Source organism: Kryptolebias marmoratus, linkage group LG14 (assembly GCF_001649575.2).
Source record: "Kryptolebias marmoratus isolate JLee-2015 linkage group LG14, ASM164957v2, whole genome shotgun sequence".
NCBI lineage: Eukaryota > Metazoa > Chordata > Actinopteri > Cyprinodontiformes > Rivulidae > Kryptolebias > Kryptolebias marmoratus.
In genome coordinates, this window is record NC_051443.1 from 9079424 (window position 1) to 9092615 (window position 13192).

At 40.7% G+C, this 13192-nt stretch overlaps 1 protein-coding gene across 1 annotated transcript; it reads left to right on the top strand.

The window, feature by feature from the left end:
- The first annotated feature begins 2164 nt into the window (after window positions 1–2164).
- Window positions 2165–12313, top strand: mvb12ba (multivesicular body subunit 12Ba). Its single transcript, XM_017433999.3, has 10 exons — window positions 2165–2556; window positions 3904–4026; window positions 4348–4455; window positions 4640–4736; window positions 4938–5067; window positions 5561–5710; window positions 7108–7202; window positions 7869–7924; window positions 8376–8435; window positions 8907–12313. The coding sequence occupies exons 2-10, from the start codon at window positions 3916–3918 to the stop codon at window positions 8991–8993; spliced, it is 894 nt and encodes a 297-aa protein (XP_017289488.1). The 5' UTR covers window positions 2165–2556; window positions 3904–3915; the 3' UTR covers window positions 8994–12313.
- The last annotated feature ends 879 nt before the right edge of the window (window positions 12314–13192 follow it).

The following is a 13192-nucleotide window of genomic DNA, read 5'->3' on the forward strand; positions in this document are numbered from 1 at the left end:
GGGGGGGGGGCGGCACAGCAGGACAGTGGTTAGGGGCTGTCACCTGACAGGAAGAAGGTCATGGGTTCAGATCTCAGCTGAGGGGTCTTGCTGTGGAGGGACTGCATGTTTATCTCCAGGTACTCTGGTTTCCTCTCACAATCTAAAAACATGCATGCTAGGTTAATAAGTCACTCTAAATTGACTCTGGTGGACTAGAGACCTTTCCAAGATGTGCCTCACCTGTTGCCCTGGCAGTAGGCACTAATTGGCATTAAGCAGATACAGACTGGTGCATTTTCATTAATGCTCATCAATGTTTTTTGTTTGTTTGGCCTAAACACCACTTCAAAGGTGTCTGTGTTCCTCGTGCATTAGCTAAGACCAGTGCAAGCATTGTACCGCTTCCTTTTAAAACAATGCGAACAAACATGAAAGGTAAACTCCACAATGGCTTTAGGATCGGTGGATGTGACCTCCTGAAATGGGAGCGCAGCTAAAGCAGATTACATATTCTAGTCACAACTCTGTGGTTTCTAACAAAGACTGATAATGAAGGCGCTGGTGTTAATACCGATGCCACTTTCTAACATTATTTGAACACTGTTGCAGCCCAAGAACCGGAGTTTCACCGGCAGATGTCTGCTGGTGAGAGCTGGTGGTTGCTTCACGCTGCAACCCACTGGGCCTGAAAGATCCACTGCTGATCTGCCAAATTACTGCAAGACAATCAGTCTACTATGTTTGAATACATTTCTTTTTAATATATATATAGAAAATTCTTCTCAGAAACATTTAGTAAGCAGTGAAACAGATGCAATGGCAGAAAGAATTTGTGTTTTTAAGTCTTTATTTACGAAAAAGGTTGAGTCAAAAAGTGTTTTCTGTAGTTTCCTGTTCTCTGTGATTCTATCTCAGCATTTCCCTTGCAGCTTACCATAGAAGCAATGAGCTGTGACGTCCTCTGTCCTGCTTTTTTGTTTAGTAGGCTACATTTGGCTGGTTGACGGTGACTAACTCGACTGAATATACAGCTGAGTTCACTGAAGGGAACCACATAAGCACAACAAAAGCAACTAAACCTCAGAACTTTATTTAACTGTTGGGTCCTCAACAAAATGAGAATCTTATAAACCTGGTATATGATTTTGACGGGGCAATATGTACTTATTCAGTTCAATAAACCTACTGTAGCCACAGGTATTAAGATATTAAGTAATGCTAAGAGCAGCTCTGCTCTGGAATCTTTGAAGTTTACATGAACATAATTGTGTGAATGCAATTGTTCTCCTGATTTTTATTATATTTATTTATGAATTTTTTTCGGACTACCTCTGCATACTTTGTGCTGTTTTAGCCATTCAAAAGGTTCAGCTCATTCAGGAAATGGGTGCCATGACTTTTGGTTTTTAAAACTTTTACACTTTTCATAATATTTAACATTATTTTCAAATATTTTGGCAGAAGAAAAACATTTCGAGCTCTCAATTTCCTCAAAAACATTGCTCTTTTTAAAAATCTACTTCAGTATACTTTTTCTGCTTTTAGCTACCATTTTACTACTGTTGGATTTTATCTAGCCTTCTGCTACTTTTAGCTTCTAGCTTCCGTTCTGCTACTTTTAACTTTTAGCTAAGTTTTTGCTGCTTTTACCTTTTACCTAGCATCTTGCTACTTTTAGATAGCATTTTGATACTTTTAGCTAGCTTTTAGTTACTTTTAACTTTTACCTAAACTTTTGCTGCTTTTAGCTAAAGTTTTGCTACTTCTTGCTTTTAGCTCCCATTTTGCTACATTTAGCTTTTAGCTAGCATCTTACGACTTTTACCTATCTTTTACCTAATCTTTTACACCTTTTACCTAAAGTTTGGCTACATTTAGCTTTTTTCTAGTTTTAGCTAATGTATGGCTTCTTTAGCTCTCAGCAAATGTTTTGCTCTTTTTAACATTTTCTGCTTCTTTCAGCTTCATCTACTCGGTTTCAGCTTCTCTGGCAAGTTTCAGCAGTCATTCAGCGCTCACTATCCATGCTGTGTATTTCCTTTAGATGCAGTTTCTCTCGTCAGTACGGTAACTTTTCTCTGTTTAAACCAGATAACAGGACATGTGAGCGGGCCCCAGAAGCAGCTGTGGCCCAGGGCCCCACACCTCCTGGTTGCTGCCCTGCACATATTCACAGTATTAAATCAGAGAAAGGTGTTATGATTGGTGGCGGTCCTGCAGCCACTGTCAACAGTGTGATCTGAGGGCACAGCAGCATACAGGAGGCTGCTGGATTAATGTCTGCTCATCACGTACTCAGGGGGAGGGGGCGAGGGAAAGGGTCCTCCGGTTCTCCTCTGAACACCGACCCAGCGAGCTCAAACTGCCAGCGCACTCCGACGCCGCCAGCCGGTAGCCCAATATGCGGATAGTCGCGAAACAACCAACGTTTCGGATCGCTTCGTTGACTGTGAAACAAGCCTAAAGATGTGCGCCTCTCAGCTGTGAATCTCTGTGTGTGAAAGGGAGAGGAGCAAAGCGCAGCAGAAAACACAAGAGGACTTGTCTGACTCAACTGTTGTTAGCCCCCGCTGGGTAAGTACTGCTCCCCGGCAAACATGCTAACATTAGCCGCTGCTGCCCGACTCGGGCTCCTGAGTTCGAGCCCCCGCAAATCTGCTTTTGCTCGGGTTGCGACAATGAGGGAGACTGGTTAGATAAGCCCCTAAGTCCCCCTCAGCGGTAACAACACACAGCCGGACAGGTTCCCATTAGCATCCAACAAGCTAACCCGTAGATCGTATCTGATGTATGAGGACACTCCCCGCTAGCATGCTAGCTTACTGGCTCCTTAGCTAGCATGCTAGGTAACTTCAACTAGCAATTGGAGGAACCATCATAATATGTAACGAACAAGTTATCGTTTAAAAACATTATTTTAACAAATATATAATGGGTTTAGTTAATTTTCTGTTGAGCCCCATACACATTCCATAGCTAGTTCTTATAAGCCCCATCTTTGCACCAGATGTTGGAGGCTTAATTAATTAAATATGCCATTAAAGTAAGCTATCCAGCTGATATAACAACTGTGGCTTTTATTCAAATGCTTCTATACAAATAAGGTTCGGCCCAAACCGTGGCCTGTTTCTGTGGTTATAGATTTCAAATGAGTATATTCACATTTACATAATTATATGAGACTGTTATAGTTAACCTGCAGCATGTATTATCCCTTATCATTAAGATATCTTTCTCAAGTTTACATTTTTTCCCACAGTGTGTGAATTTGTTTTAACTCACCATATAAACTAGTGGGAGAAAAGTCTGAAAAATGGCTTTAAAAATGGAAGACTACGCTGAGTGTTTTTCTGTAAGTGGGGCATTTTATGCCCTAATTCTATTTCCTGTCTAGATATCCAAATGGTAATGTGTTTAAGATTCATCATCAGTCAGAACCTGACGGTTCTGCACGTGTGTGTATGTGTGTTTACTGCAGGTGCTTTATACTTTCAGGGGTGTTTTTGTGTGTTGCAAAGGATGAACCAAATGATCCATGAATCTTCTCTATAGTGGGCCTCTTTTCCTCCTTCCTGATAGCGTCATATTCAACCTCCCTTGTCCAATATGTCCACTATCCCTCCTCTGCACATGACCAATCCTCCCCACGCTTGCATTTCTAACTTTGTCCTTAACTATCAGATATTACAAACACGAATTAATGGCTTCCTCACATGGTTAAAAACACTGAAGTTATGTCATACTGGTGCAAGTTACTTGTTTTCTGTGGTGCTTTTACTGGAAATACAAGTTCCTGTTCTTTTGTTCGTCATTCAAGCTGGTCAAGCTAAACTTGTGTGTGTTTGTACATGTACTGTAAGTGTGTGTGTGAAACTTTGCTGTGATCTTTGAATAACAGCAGGTGGTCATTTCTTGTTGCAGAATTCCACAGACATGCCTGAGGTTCGGGACCTTTCTGAGGCTTTGCCAGAGATGTCCATGGACCCGATCACTGGAGTTGGAGTGGTTGCCTCCAGGAACAGGGCGCCCACTGGATATGATGTGGTAAACCACACAGCAATACTTAGGACTAACAGATGTTCGAAGTGCTAAATTAACATAAAGAATATAAAAAAATATTTTTATTTGTTTTTTCTAAGTTGTTCATTTCATCTTTAGAAACATTTTCCAAAACAAATGTGACTTGAAAGTGGGTACATATATAAATCCCTATTTGTTCTGGATGAAGAGTAAAAATTGAGTTGATCCTGTTCCTTCTTACCCATTAGAAAGTTCACTTTGGGCCCTTTTACACCTGTGACCTGTGAGCTTGTAGGTCTGATCTCAGTTCAGTGACATCTCCTTGTTTGAATTCTTGTCCTCCAGATATCTACAACAACAGACGGCCTGGATGCTGACCTGTGGAAAGATGGCCTTTTCAAATCCAAGGTGACTCGTTACCTTTGCTTCACCAGAGTTTTCTCAAAAGAAAACGTAAGTCAGTTCACAAACCAACACAACAGCATTATGTTTGTAAATACAACATTATAAGCTGGTTATCATCAAATCAAAGGACTTTTTTTCCAACTTTTCTCCTGTTTTAGACTCTAATGTCCTCAAATATCTGTCTTTGTGTCATTAATGATCCCTCTCTCTCTCTGATGTCCTGTCTCTTTAGAGCCATTTAGGCAACGTCCTTGTGGACATGAAACTGATTGACATAAAGGACACTTTGCCAGTGGGTTTCATCCCGATCCAGGAGACCGTTGACACTCGTAAGCGACCAACTCAAGTCCAAAGCCGTAGACAACGTTGCGGATGGCAAATATTTAAAAATTGTTCAGATTCTTTAGCTGCCACAGATGTTGAAATCCAGCTATCAGACCTGTTTAACTATTTGTGCAAGGCCATGTTTATTTAATGAGCACATACTGTTGGCAGTGGGAGTGAAACTCAATCTGGCTTGTCCCCCGCAGAGGAGCAGGCCTTCAGGAAGAGGCGACTCTGCATCAAGTTTATTCCGAGGGACTCTACGGAGGCAGCTATCTGTGACATCCGCATCCTGGGACGCTCCAAGCAGGCGCCTCCTCAGTATACCTTTATCGGGTAAGCAGCTTGAAACCAAGCATCAGCACGTGCCATCCTGCAGTACTTAGGTTTTTTTTACATATTCTCTCTCTTGTGAATCCAAGTCTCACGATGATAGGGTAACGCTTCACTTCAGCCAATAAAACCTTCCATGTTACGTCCACTAGAGTCCCTGCTGGAGGACGTGTGCTAATTATTGTGGCGTCCACAAACTGAGCCAGCTGTAAACATAAAGACAGATTTGCTCTTTGGGAATTAAAGTTAGTGTTTGCTTTTGAAAAAAACCAAAATTAAACATGTACTCCATCTGTTTACAGAACAGTTTATTTTGGAAATGCTACAAAAAAAGCATCTTTAGTTGTTTTTTTTTTTTTTTTTCTAAAATGAAAAGGGGTTAAAAGGATATATGTGGATGAATTGAATGTACTTTATGTAAAGCTCTAAATCTTTTTATATGAATGTTTTTTTGTTACGTTTCCCCTTCTTTAACGCTGACGTGCTTATTTTCTAGTGAGCTCAACAACATGGGAATCTGGTACCGCATGGGGAACGTGCCTCGTGCTCAGGACTCGACGCACACGCCGACCGCCAACAACATCCAAAATGTGAACTCCTCCACAGTCCCAGCTCCGGTCCCGGTCCCAGCAGCTCCGATGCCCAAGTACGTTCACTCTGATAATGTTTTCACACACACACTCACGTCTTATGGTCTTGAATTAAGAGAAGACACTATCATTGTGTTTGTTTCATAGTCCTTTTTTATAGGAAAAAGGAGAAAAAAAATTTAATATGATGAAATTGTTTATTGACTTCATATATGTATGGATGTGAGTCTTTTTTCACCTGAGGTGGAGTTTTTCTTGGATTTGCTTGAAAATTATCATGCCATACCAAGAAATGCTGCTAAATGTTTGCCGTAAAAAAAAGAAGTGTTTAAAATGTTTTGATTCTTAACGCCAATGTCTGTTTTCATATCTTAACCTTCCTGAAGCCCTCAAAAGAGAGAGAACTAAAGAAGCCCTTGTAACTTTGGGTCAATTTGAGCTGCTGCATTCTTCCACCTCCAGAAAAACAGATTTTTATTTATTTATTTTTTTATTCTGAGTGCTTCTTTGTTTGTTTAACCAGTCCAAGCACTTCTGGTCAGCCTTCATTACATCTAGTTTAGGTGTCTTGGACTCAAAATTTAAAAAAATCTTCTAAACTTGGCTTCGAGAGGCAAAAACTCTGCTCCTGTCCAAGGCTTTTAAACTTCCAGATGTGGTGTTGAAGCCAATCAGCAGCGGATGATCTTCCACGTAGACAGCCAGCCCACAGAAGATCTGTCAGGACTCTCAAAGATCTTATCTAGAAAAGAGAGGACCCACTCCATCACTAAAAAAAAGCACAGCACTGCCACAGCCAAACAGTTTTATTGCTCTTAAAATCCCCATTAATTCCCACAGATAAAGATGCTTTACTGTGAAATATGTTCTCTGATCTGATAAGAGTTACCCTGATCAACGTGATCACAGAGTGCAACATAAACGTTTGTGTTCATTAATATTTTACACTCAGGTATAAGTGATAATAGCATGATAACAAATGTCAGACTTTTTTGAAGGAGAATATCATCCATTTCATTAGAATATTGGGATATTGGTTTATACTGTTTACATCTTTTTGCATCTTGAACAGAAGTGAGTGAAAGAGTCGCTGCTGCTTTTAGAAACATGGAAGATTTATCAGTAGGATCTCTTCATAGTTTCAAACTTAGTTTAAAAGGGCAGAGGAGCAGGAAACAGCAGCAATCCTTCTGCCTTTGACTTGACCTAAACCTTTAGATGTTATTTCACTTTTCAGGTTAGTCCCGTGTTTTATTGTTTTGTGTGTACACTTGATTTATGTCCATCAAGACGCCCTTTGAGAGCACCAGCTGTATCCTGTTCTGCATTACACCCCTTGCTCCTCTGACATTAGAGCTCCACTCGTGTTTCCCGATGATACAAATCTTATGACTCTTGACGAAACATTGTCTGAATGTTTTTAACTTTAAATGTATGTTTTTTTATTTTAAAGGCACATTTCCATGACCCTTCCTGCCAGCTTTAGAGGGAAGAACACCACCAGACCAGACTATGAGCACCAGAACTCCAACCTTTATGCTATTTCAGGTCAGTGATAGTTTATTGTCTTTTTTTTATGTCTTTGTCCAAAATCTGTCACTGTGTTAATAAAGAAGCCGGTGATTCTGTTCAGACCTGGCACTAACATTCATCCCATCGCTCTTGGGCGGTAATTAAGATTATTAGTGTTGTGTTGGCTAAATAACTCCAACTCAGGTGACTCTAAACTGTATAAATTAAAAAAACAAAAAACAAACGCTGATTGAATGCATTTGTTTTTAAAGAAGCCACAGCAGACTTGCTCAGGTCCTGTTTGTTGCTCACTGACAGCTCAGTGTGGGATGTGGTTACGTGTTTTTCTGCATGTAGAGCGAGTAACGGACATCTGATCACCTCAGACACGTTTTAAAGTTGTACTTTGACTGAATGTCTGCTAGTGCCAGATCTGAATTTCTCCTTCCAACAATGTGACAAATGTCAGGTTTGATTTGACAAACACTGAATAACAGAAGTTCCTCTGTGACGTTTCATGGGCTCGAGTTTCTGTCACTGTTTCTTTAGTTAGCAGTATGTAGTGACTTAATATATACTTTTAAATTAAAATGTTCTTTGCAACTAAATGTTATCTAATTGGGACGTTGTGTATGAATGCTTTTTTGACTTTAGTTACAAAGATGCATTTATGCAAAAAAATGTTTGAATCGTGTTTTTCAGCAATGGACGGAGTGCCTTTCATGATCTCTGAGAAGTTTGCCTGCGCCTCCTCTGATGTAAGTTATTGAAGCTGAGGGTTCTCAGTACTAAGAGTGTGCTACTGGAGACCAGCATTTACCCTCAAGCAGTGAGCTGTAGGGTGCTTTGACTGCTCTGCTCACGTTTTACACCAAAGTGATGCTGAGTGAAGTGAACGAGCTGATGCTGCAGATCAGGGGTGTCAAACTCCAGGCCTCAAGGCTCCACTTTCCTGGAAGTTTTAGGTCTTTCCTGCTCCAACACACCTGATTCAAATGGTTTAATTACCTCCTCACCAAATCATCAAGTTCTCCAGGAGCATGGCAACAAGTCATCCATTTAAACCAGGTGTTTTAAAGCAAGAACACATCTAAAACATGCAGGAGAGCGGCCCCTGGAGGAACAGAGTTTGACACCTGTGCGCTAGAGTGTGTTATAGGTTTGACCTCTTCGTATCGCTGATTTCTAATTCCTGTTCCCTTTATGCAGCTGCAGCAAGTGGACCTCATGGGCATTACGATCAAGTCACTGGCTGAAATTGAGAAAGAGGTAAGAAATGCAGCTTCTTACAGTCTTTCTGAGTTTCAAACATATTCTCTCCCTCAGTAATTGCTTGTATGTGGGAGTTTAGCCAGCACAGGCACTCAAACTTGTTTTTGTCGTTCCCAAACCATATCTGCGAGCTCAGTCTCTTATGTAACGCCTCGTGTTATTATCACTGACCATACAGTAACAAAGACAAATGACACTTTGATCTTTCTCAAATCTCACTGCACTGATTCTGCAGATTTGAAAGAATAATTTGGGTTAAGATAATTAAAAACTTTCAGCCACAGCTAACAAGAGATCAGCCTCTTCTTGTCTCCACAAATGAATGATGTAGAGGTTTACGACAGTTACACATCATATCCACCAGAGGGCAGTGTGGTGTTTATTTGGATGAACTCTGTGTAAGGATTCAGCGCTACAGGCCTTATTGGAGGCACTGAAGGTTTGACGGTCTTGCTCTGTCTGTGCCAGTATGATTACAGCTTCCGCACCGAGCACAGTGCAGCAGCTCGCCTCCCTCCCAGTCCAACACGGACCTCCCTGAGCTCCGAGGCCTGAGCGTTCACGCTTTCAAACGGCTCGATGGAAATCAGCAGGAGAACCCTGTACACAACTACTGAGAACCTGTTACAGCAAACAGCCCCTCAACTTCTTCAAGGCAGCTGTCCTGGGAAGGAAGAAAACGTCCAGCTGGAGCAGTGCGTCTGCTAACGTCTTGGAGATGTTGCGGTCTCTGTTATTCGTATCGTGTAAATGAGAACATTGGAACTCAGTGGCTTTGCTGAAACCACTGCATACAACACTGAGGAGCTGGAATCGCCCATTGTAGGTCAAAGGATGTGTTATTTTTGTTGTTTTTTTTTTTTTCAGTTGCTTCTTCCTTTCCAAGCATCATTACGTGTTGCTTCTTTGTGATACAGGTAACCACTCCCCATTTCAAGAACTTGTTACATATAGGACAAAGGATACAAGGGTGAAGTGATGGAGGGAATCTGTTTAACTTCTGCTCTTTGAAATTAACTCAGTTTGTCGTACTTACCCTCCTCATAACACACATGAATCAAAGCAGCAGGAGGGCAGGGGGGTGTGGATTTTGTTGTTAAGCTTGTTCTGGGCTTCGTGACGGGGGAAGAATCTCTGGATGTTATTCTGGTTTAACTTTAAGTGCACTTTGTGTTTGGGACTGTCAGTGTGCTTTCTTTTGGCCTTTTGATATTTTAATAACCACTTCATGTTTGTGTACGAGCCAGCAGCTTGGATAACGTGTGGAACCACTGTTACATTTGCTCACCTTTTAATTCAGAACTGCACGTACCACTAACGTATTTGCCAACCTGGACGTTTTGAAGCGGGGTTCTGAACAATTAACGACTTACCTGTCGTAGATGGCTCTTTGAAAGGCCTCACTTTGGAGAAATTGTTTTATTTCTGACCGGACAGACTGTTAACAGCTGGTCTGAAGGAGATCCTGACTAAAGCGGGTTGCTGCTGCCGTAAAATAACTACAATCTCTAAAATGTCATGGCAGTTTTATAGGTTTTTACATCGTTTGCTTTGGGCTGTTGCTTACATGGGCTTCAATGGTTATTTGCAAGCTGGAAAAGCTGCAGCAGCAGAAAGCTGTAGCACTTCCGATACAGCCTGGGGTCACTTCTGGTGGTAGTTTCATATTTCTGCCCAAATAACAACATAATGCTAAACTGAGGGAGATGTAAAAGTTTGAAAATAGCGGTTTGCATAAACTACCTTGAAATTTTCGAGATGGCAAAATTCACTGTAGAAGTGGGTCCTTATTGATGCAGGTAATGACTAGTTCGAGTGCAGCCACTTCATCAGTGGATTTATTTCTTTAAAAACGGCTCTGATCTTCAAAATACCACAGAGGTTAATGCCAGCACTGCTGTTTAAACCTTTACACCAAGCTCAGTTTTGCATTTCGTGATTATTCTGGCAGAAATATTGTGAGATTCCTGCCGCAAGTGACCCCACGCTGCACCCGGTTCAGATCTGACATTTACATGAAGCGCTGTAGAGTTTGGGGTTATTTTAAGGCAACTCGTGAGTTCAGCAGTCCTGTCAGCGTTAAACTCTAACCTGAGGTTGTTTATTCACAACAGGTAAGACATTAAACGTTTATATCCTGTCAACGGAACCTCACGTCAAAATATTTGTAATATCCCTTTAACAGCAGAGATCTGGTACTGACACCAAACCGATGTGTTACACATTCAATACCTCACTGTAAGAATTACTGATATGTGTTTAAAATAAAGTCCAGATTTAGCTTTAGTCCTCCTCAGACACGTTACAGACGTTCAAATCTGAGGTTCTGATTCTGAAACTTTACATGTTTTAACGTCCTTTCCTTTTCAGAGTTCATGAATTTATTGCCACATTTCTCAGAACTATTGTCTTCATTTGGGTTGGAGGGTCACACACCTCCAGCTTGGTTCCTCGGCGTTTCTTTTAGCGTCAGTCTGCTTTGCACATCCGAGGAAAAACTACGCGTATAATGACAGCGTGGGGATTTTTCAGTTTCTCTAATTGGTCAGGGACAAGTTGTTGTTTTGTTTTCACCTGGTCAGTATCAACTAACAGTAAACCACATTACCAGCTTTATTTACTCTTAACCTACACATTGTTTTTTTTTTTTTTTTACTTCTGTTTTAGGCCCACCTTCAGTTTGGTCGGGGGCCTAAAAGTTGCTGCCTAAACGTTGCATGCGTGTCCTAATAATGTAGTTAGTTGTAGCAGTGTGCAGGAGCAGCATGACAGCTGTTTTTACTTGTTTTTTTTGTTTTTCAAACTCTAAACTGTCTATGTTTACACGTTTTGAATCGTCTTAGTGTCTGTTTGCACGGCATACGTTCATCGACGCGATCAGTTTTACGTCACAATCATCTCTCCTCTGCTCCCCTCTCACAGAAAAGGGCTTTTGATTTGCTTTCGTCATCCTCTGTTGGTGAAACTCAGTATTTCCTGTTTAATTGTTTAAGGAATATCTACTCCCCCCCTCCCAAGACTTTTTTGTATAAGTCTAAAGACGAGCTGAGATGAAAGTTGGGGGGTTTCCTCGGAGGCTGTCAGAACGAGTCGAGGACTTTCTAACACTATTTTTACTCAGCCACTGTCATCAGAGCTGTCCAACTGATTAAACGAGGCGTTCGTGGACTCCAGTGTCCTCGGCATCACTTATTTCACAAGATGAGCCATCCTAGAGACTGAAAGCGACCCTTAATTGTTGAAACACAAGCTTTAGATTGGGACTCTAGTGCACACCAATCACCAGTAATGTGATCAGTGTGTTGTGTTGTGGTTCAGATGCCTTTTCCTCTCTGTTAAACCAAAGGTCGATACAAATATGTGACTCTTTTATCACTCCCATTCTTTTATTACTGTTAGAAACATGATATTGTGCAGTATTTTCACATAATAATATTTGGTTCAACTCTTTTTGTTTCATTTTTAATTTATTAGTCAATTTCAGTATTTTGACCTGTTTTTTTTTTTGTTTTTTTTTGGCGCTGCTGTTCCGATTCCGATCAAAGTGAGTGGATGTACTTGCTTCTCTGTTAAGCTCCACGTGTAACCTTTTCTTAGCTGTTGTCTTCGCCTCCAGGCGGCTTGGAGAAAACATTTAATTGCAGACTAACGACAAATAATCCTGATTTAAAGTGTCTTGCTCGCTTATTTGCATGGTGACGTGTTGGAGTGGCCGAGGTTTTCAGACATTATTTTTGTAGGCTAATGAACAAAAGTCACTAATTTTGTTTCAGAAGCAGATTTTATTCTCAAATTATAATGGAAAAAAAAATCAAACATCAGCATTAGTGGACTTTGTATCATAAGGATGTTTTAATAAACTGTGATGAACTGAAGAGTTTTCCTGTTTATCCCACCTCCCGTTACAACACTGGAACAACACTGGATAACTTTGCTTTGACTTTTTTTTTTTCTTAGAAGTGGTTTCAATCATAAGTTCTTCAGGATTTCTGAGATTTATTTTTGGACTGTTCCTTTAAAAAACAAAAAGACATTAGCAGTTTTTGGCTTGCTTTAAGGCTGACCTCTGAGTCATTCAGGTATAAAAATGTTCCTAAACTTAGGATGAATTTAAAAATAAAGAGCCTCTCGCTGCTTTTCATGCCAGAGTTTAAACAGTGATTCTTTTATAAGACGGGATGTTTTTATAGCCGTTTTAGTTAAACCTCATAAGTGACCTCATGCTCGATTTCATCTGATATTGTGAGAAATATGTTGGAGTATGTGATGCGGATGACTCTCAGCTACTACCACACCAAACTTTAGCTCAATATCTGTAAAACTGACAGAGTTATAGACATTATTTGTCACACAGACATTATTGTTGTTTTGCCTTCGCCTTTAGTGATGAAGCGCCGATCAGAGCTCAAGCCGGACCTTTAGTAGAAATATGAGCATGCGAGGAAAAACCAGCACACTTCCATAGATGATAGATGATGAGAGAAAAGTGTTCAGAAGCCCTAATAACTTTACTTAAACTTATTCCCATTTACAAAACCAGACTATTCTAACTAAATGAAGCAGGTGAGTGAACGTCCGCCAAAAGGGCTTAGCGTATTTTTGCTAAATGTGAATGATTTTACTTTTGTAATGTAAAAGAACCAAGTTTCAAACCTTTTTTTTTCCTCCTGGTTTTTCCTCTCGCAGCGCTGCTGGAGGCTTGTAGGTTTGAGCTCAGTACAAATCGATTACCTTGAAACAAGTTATCTGCTGGA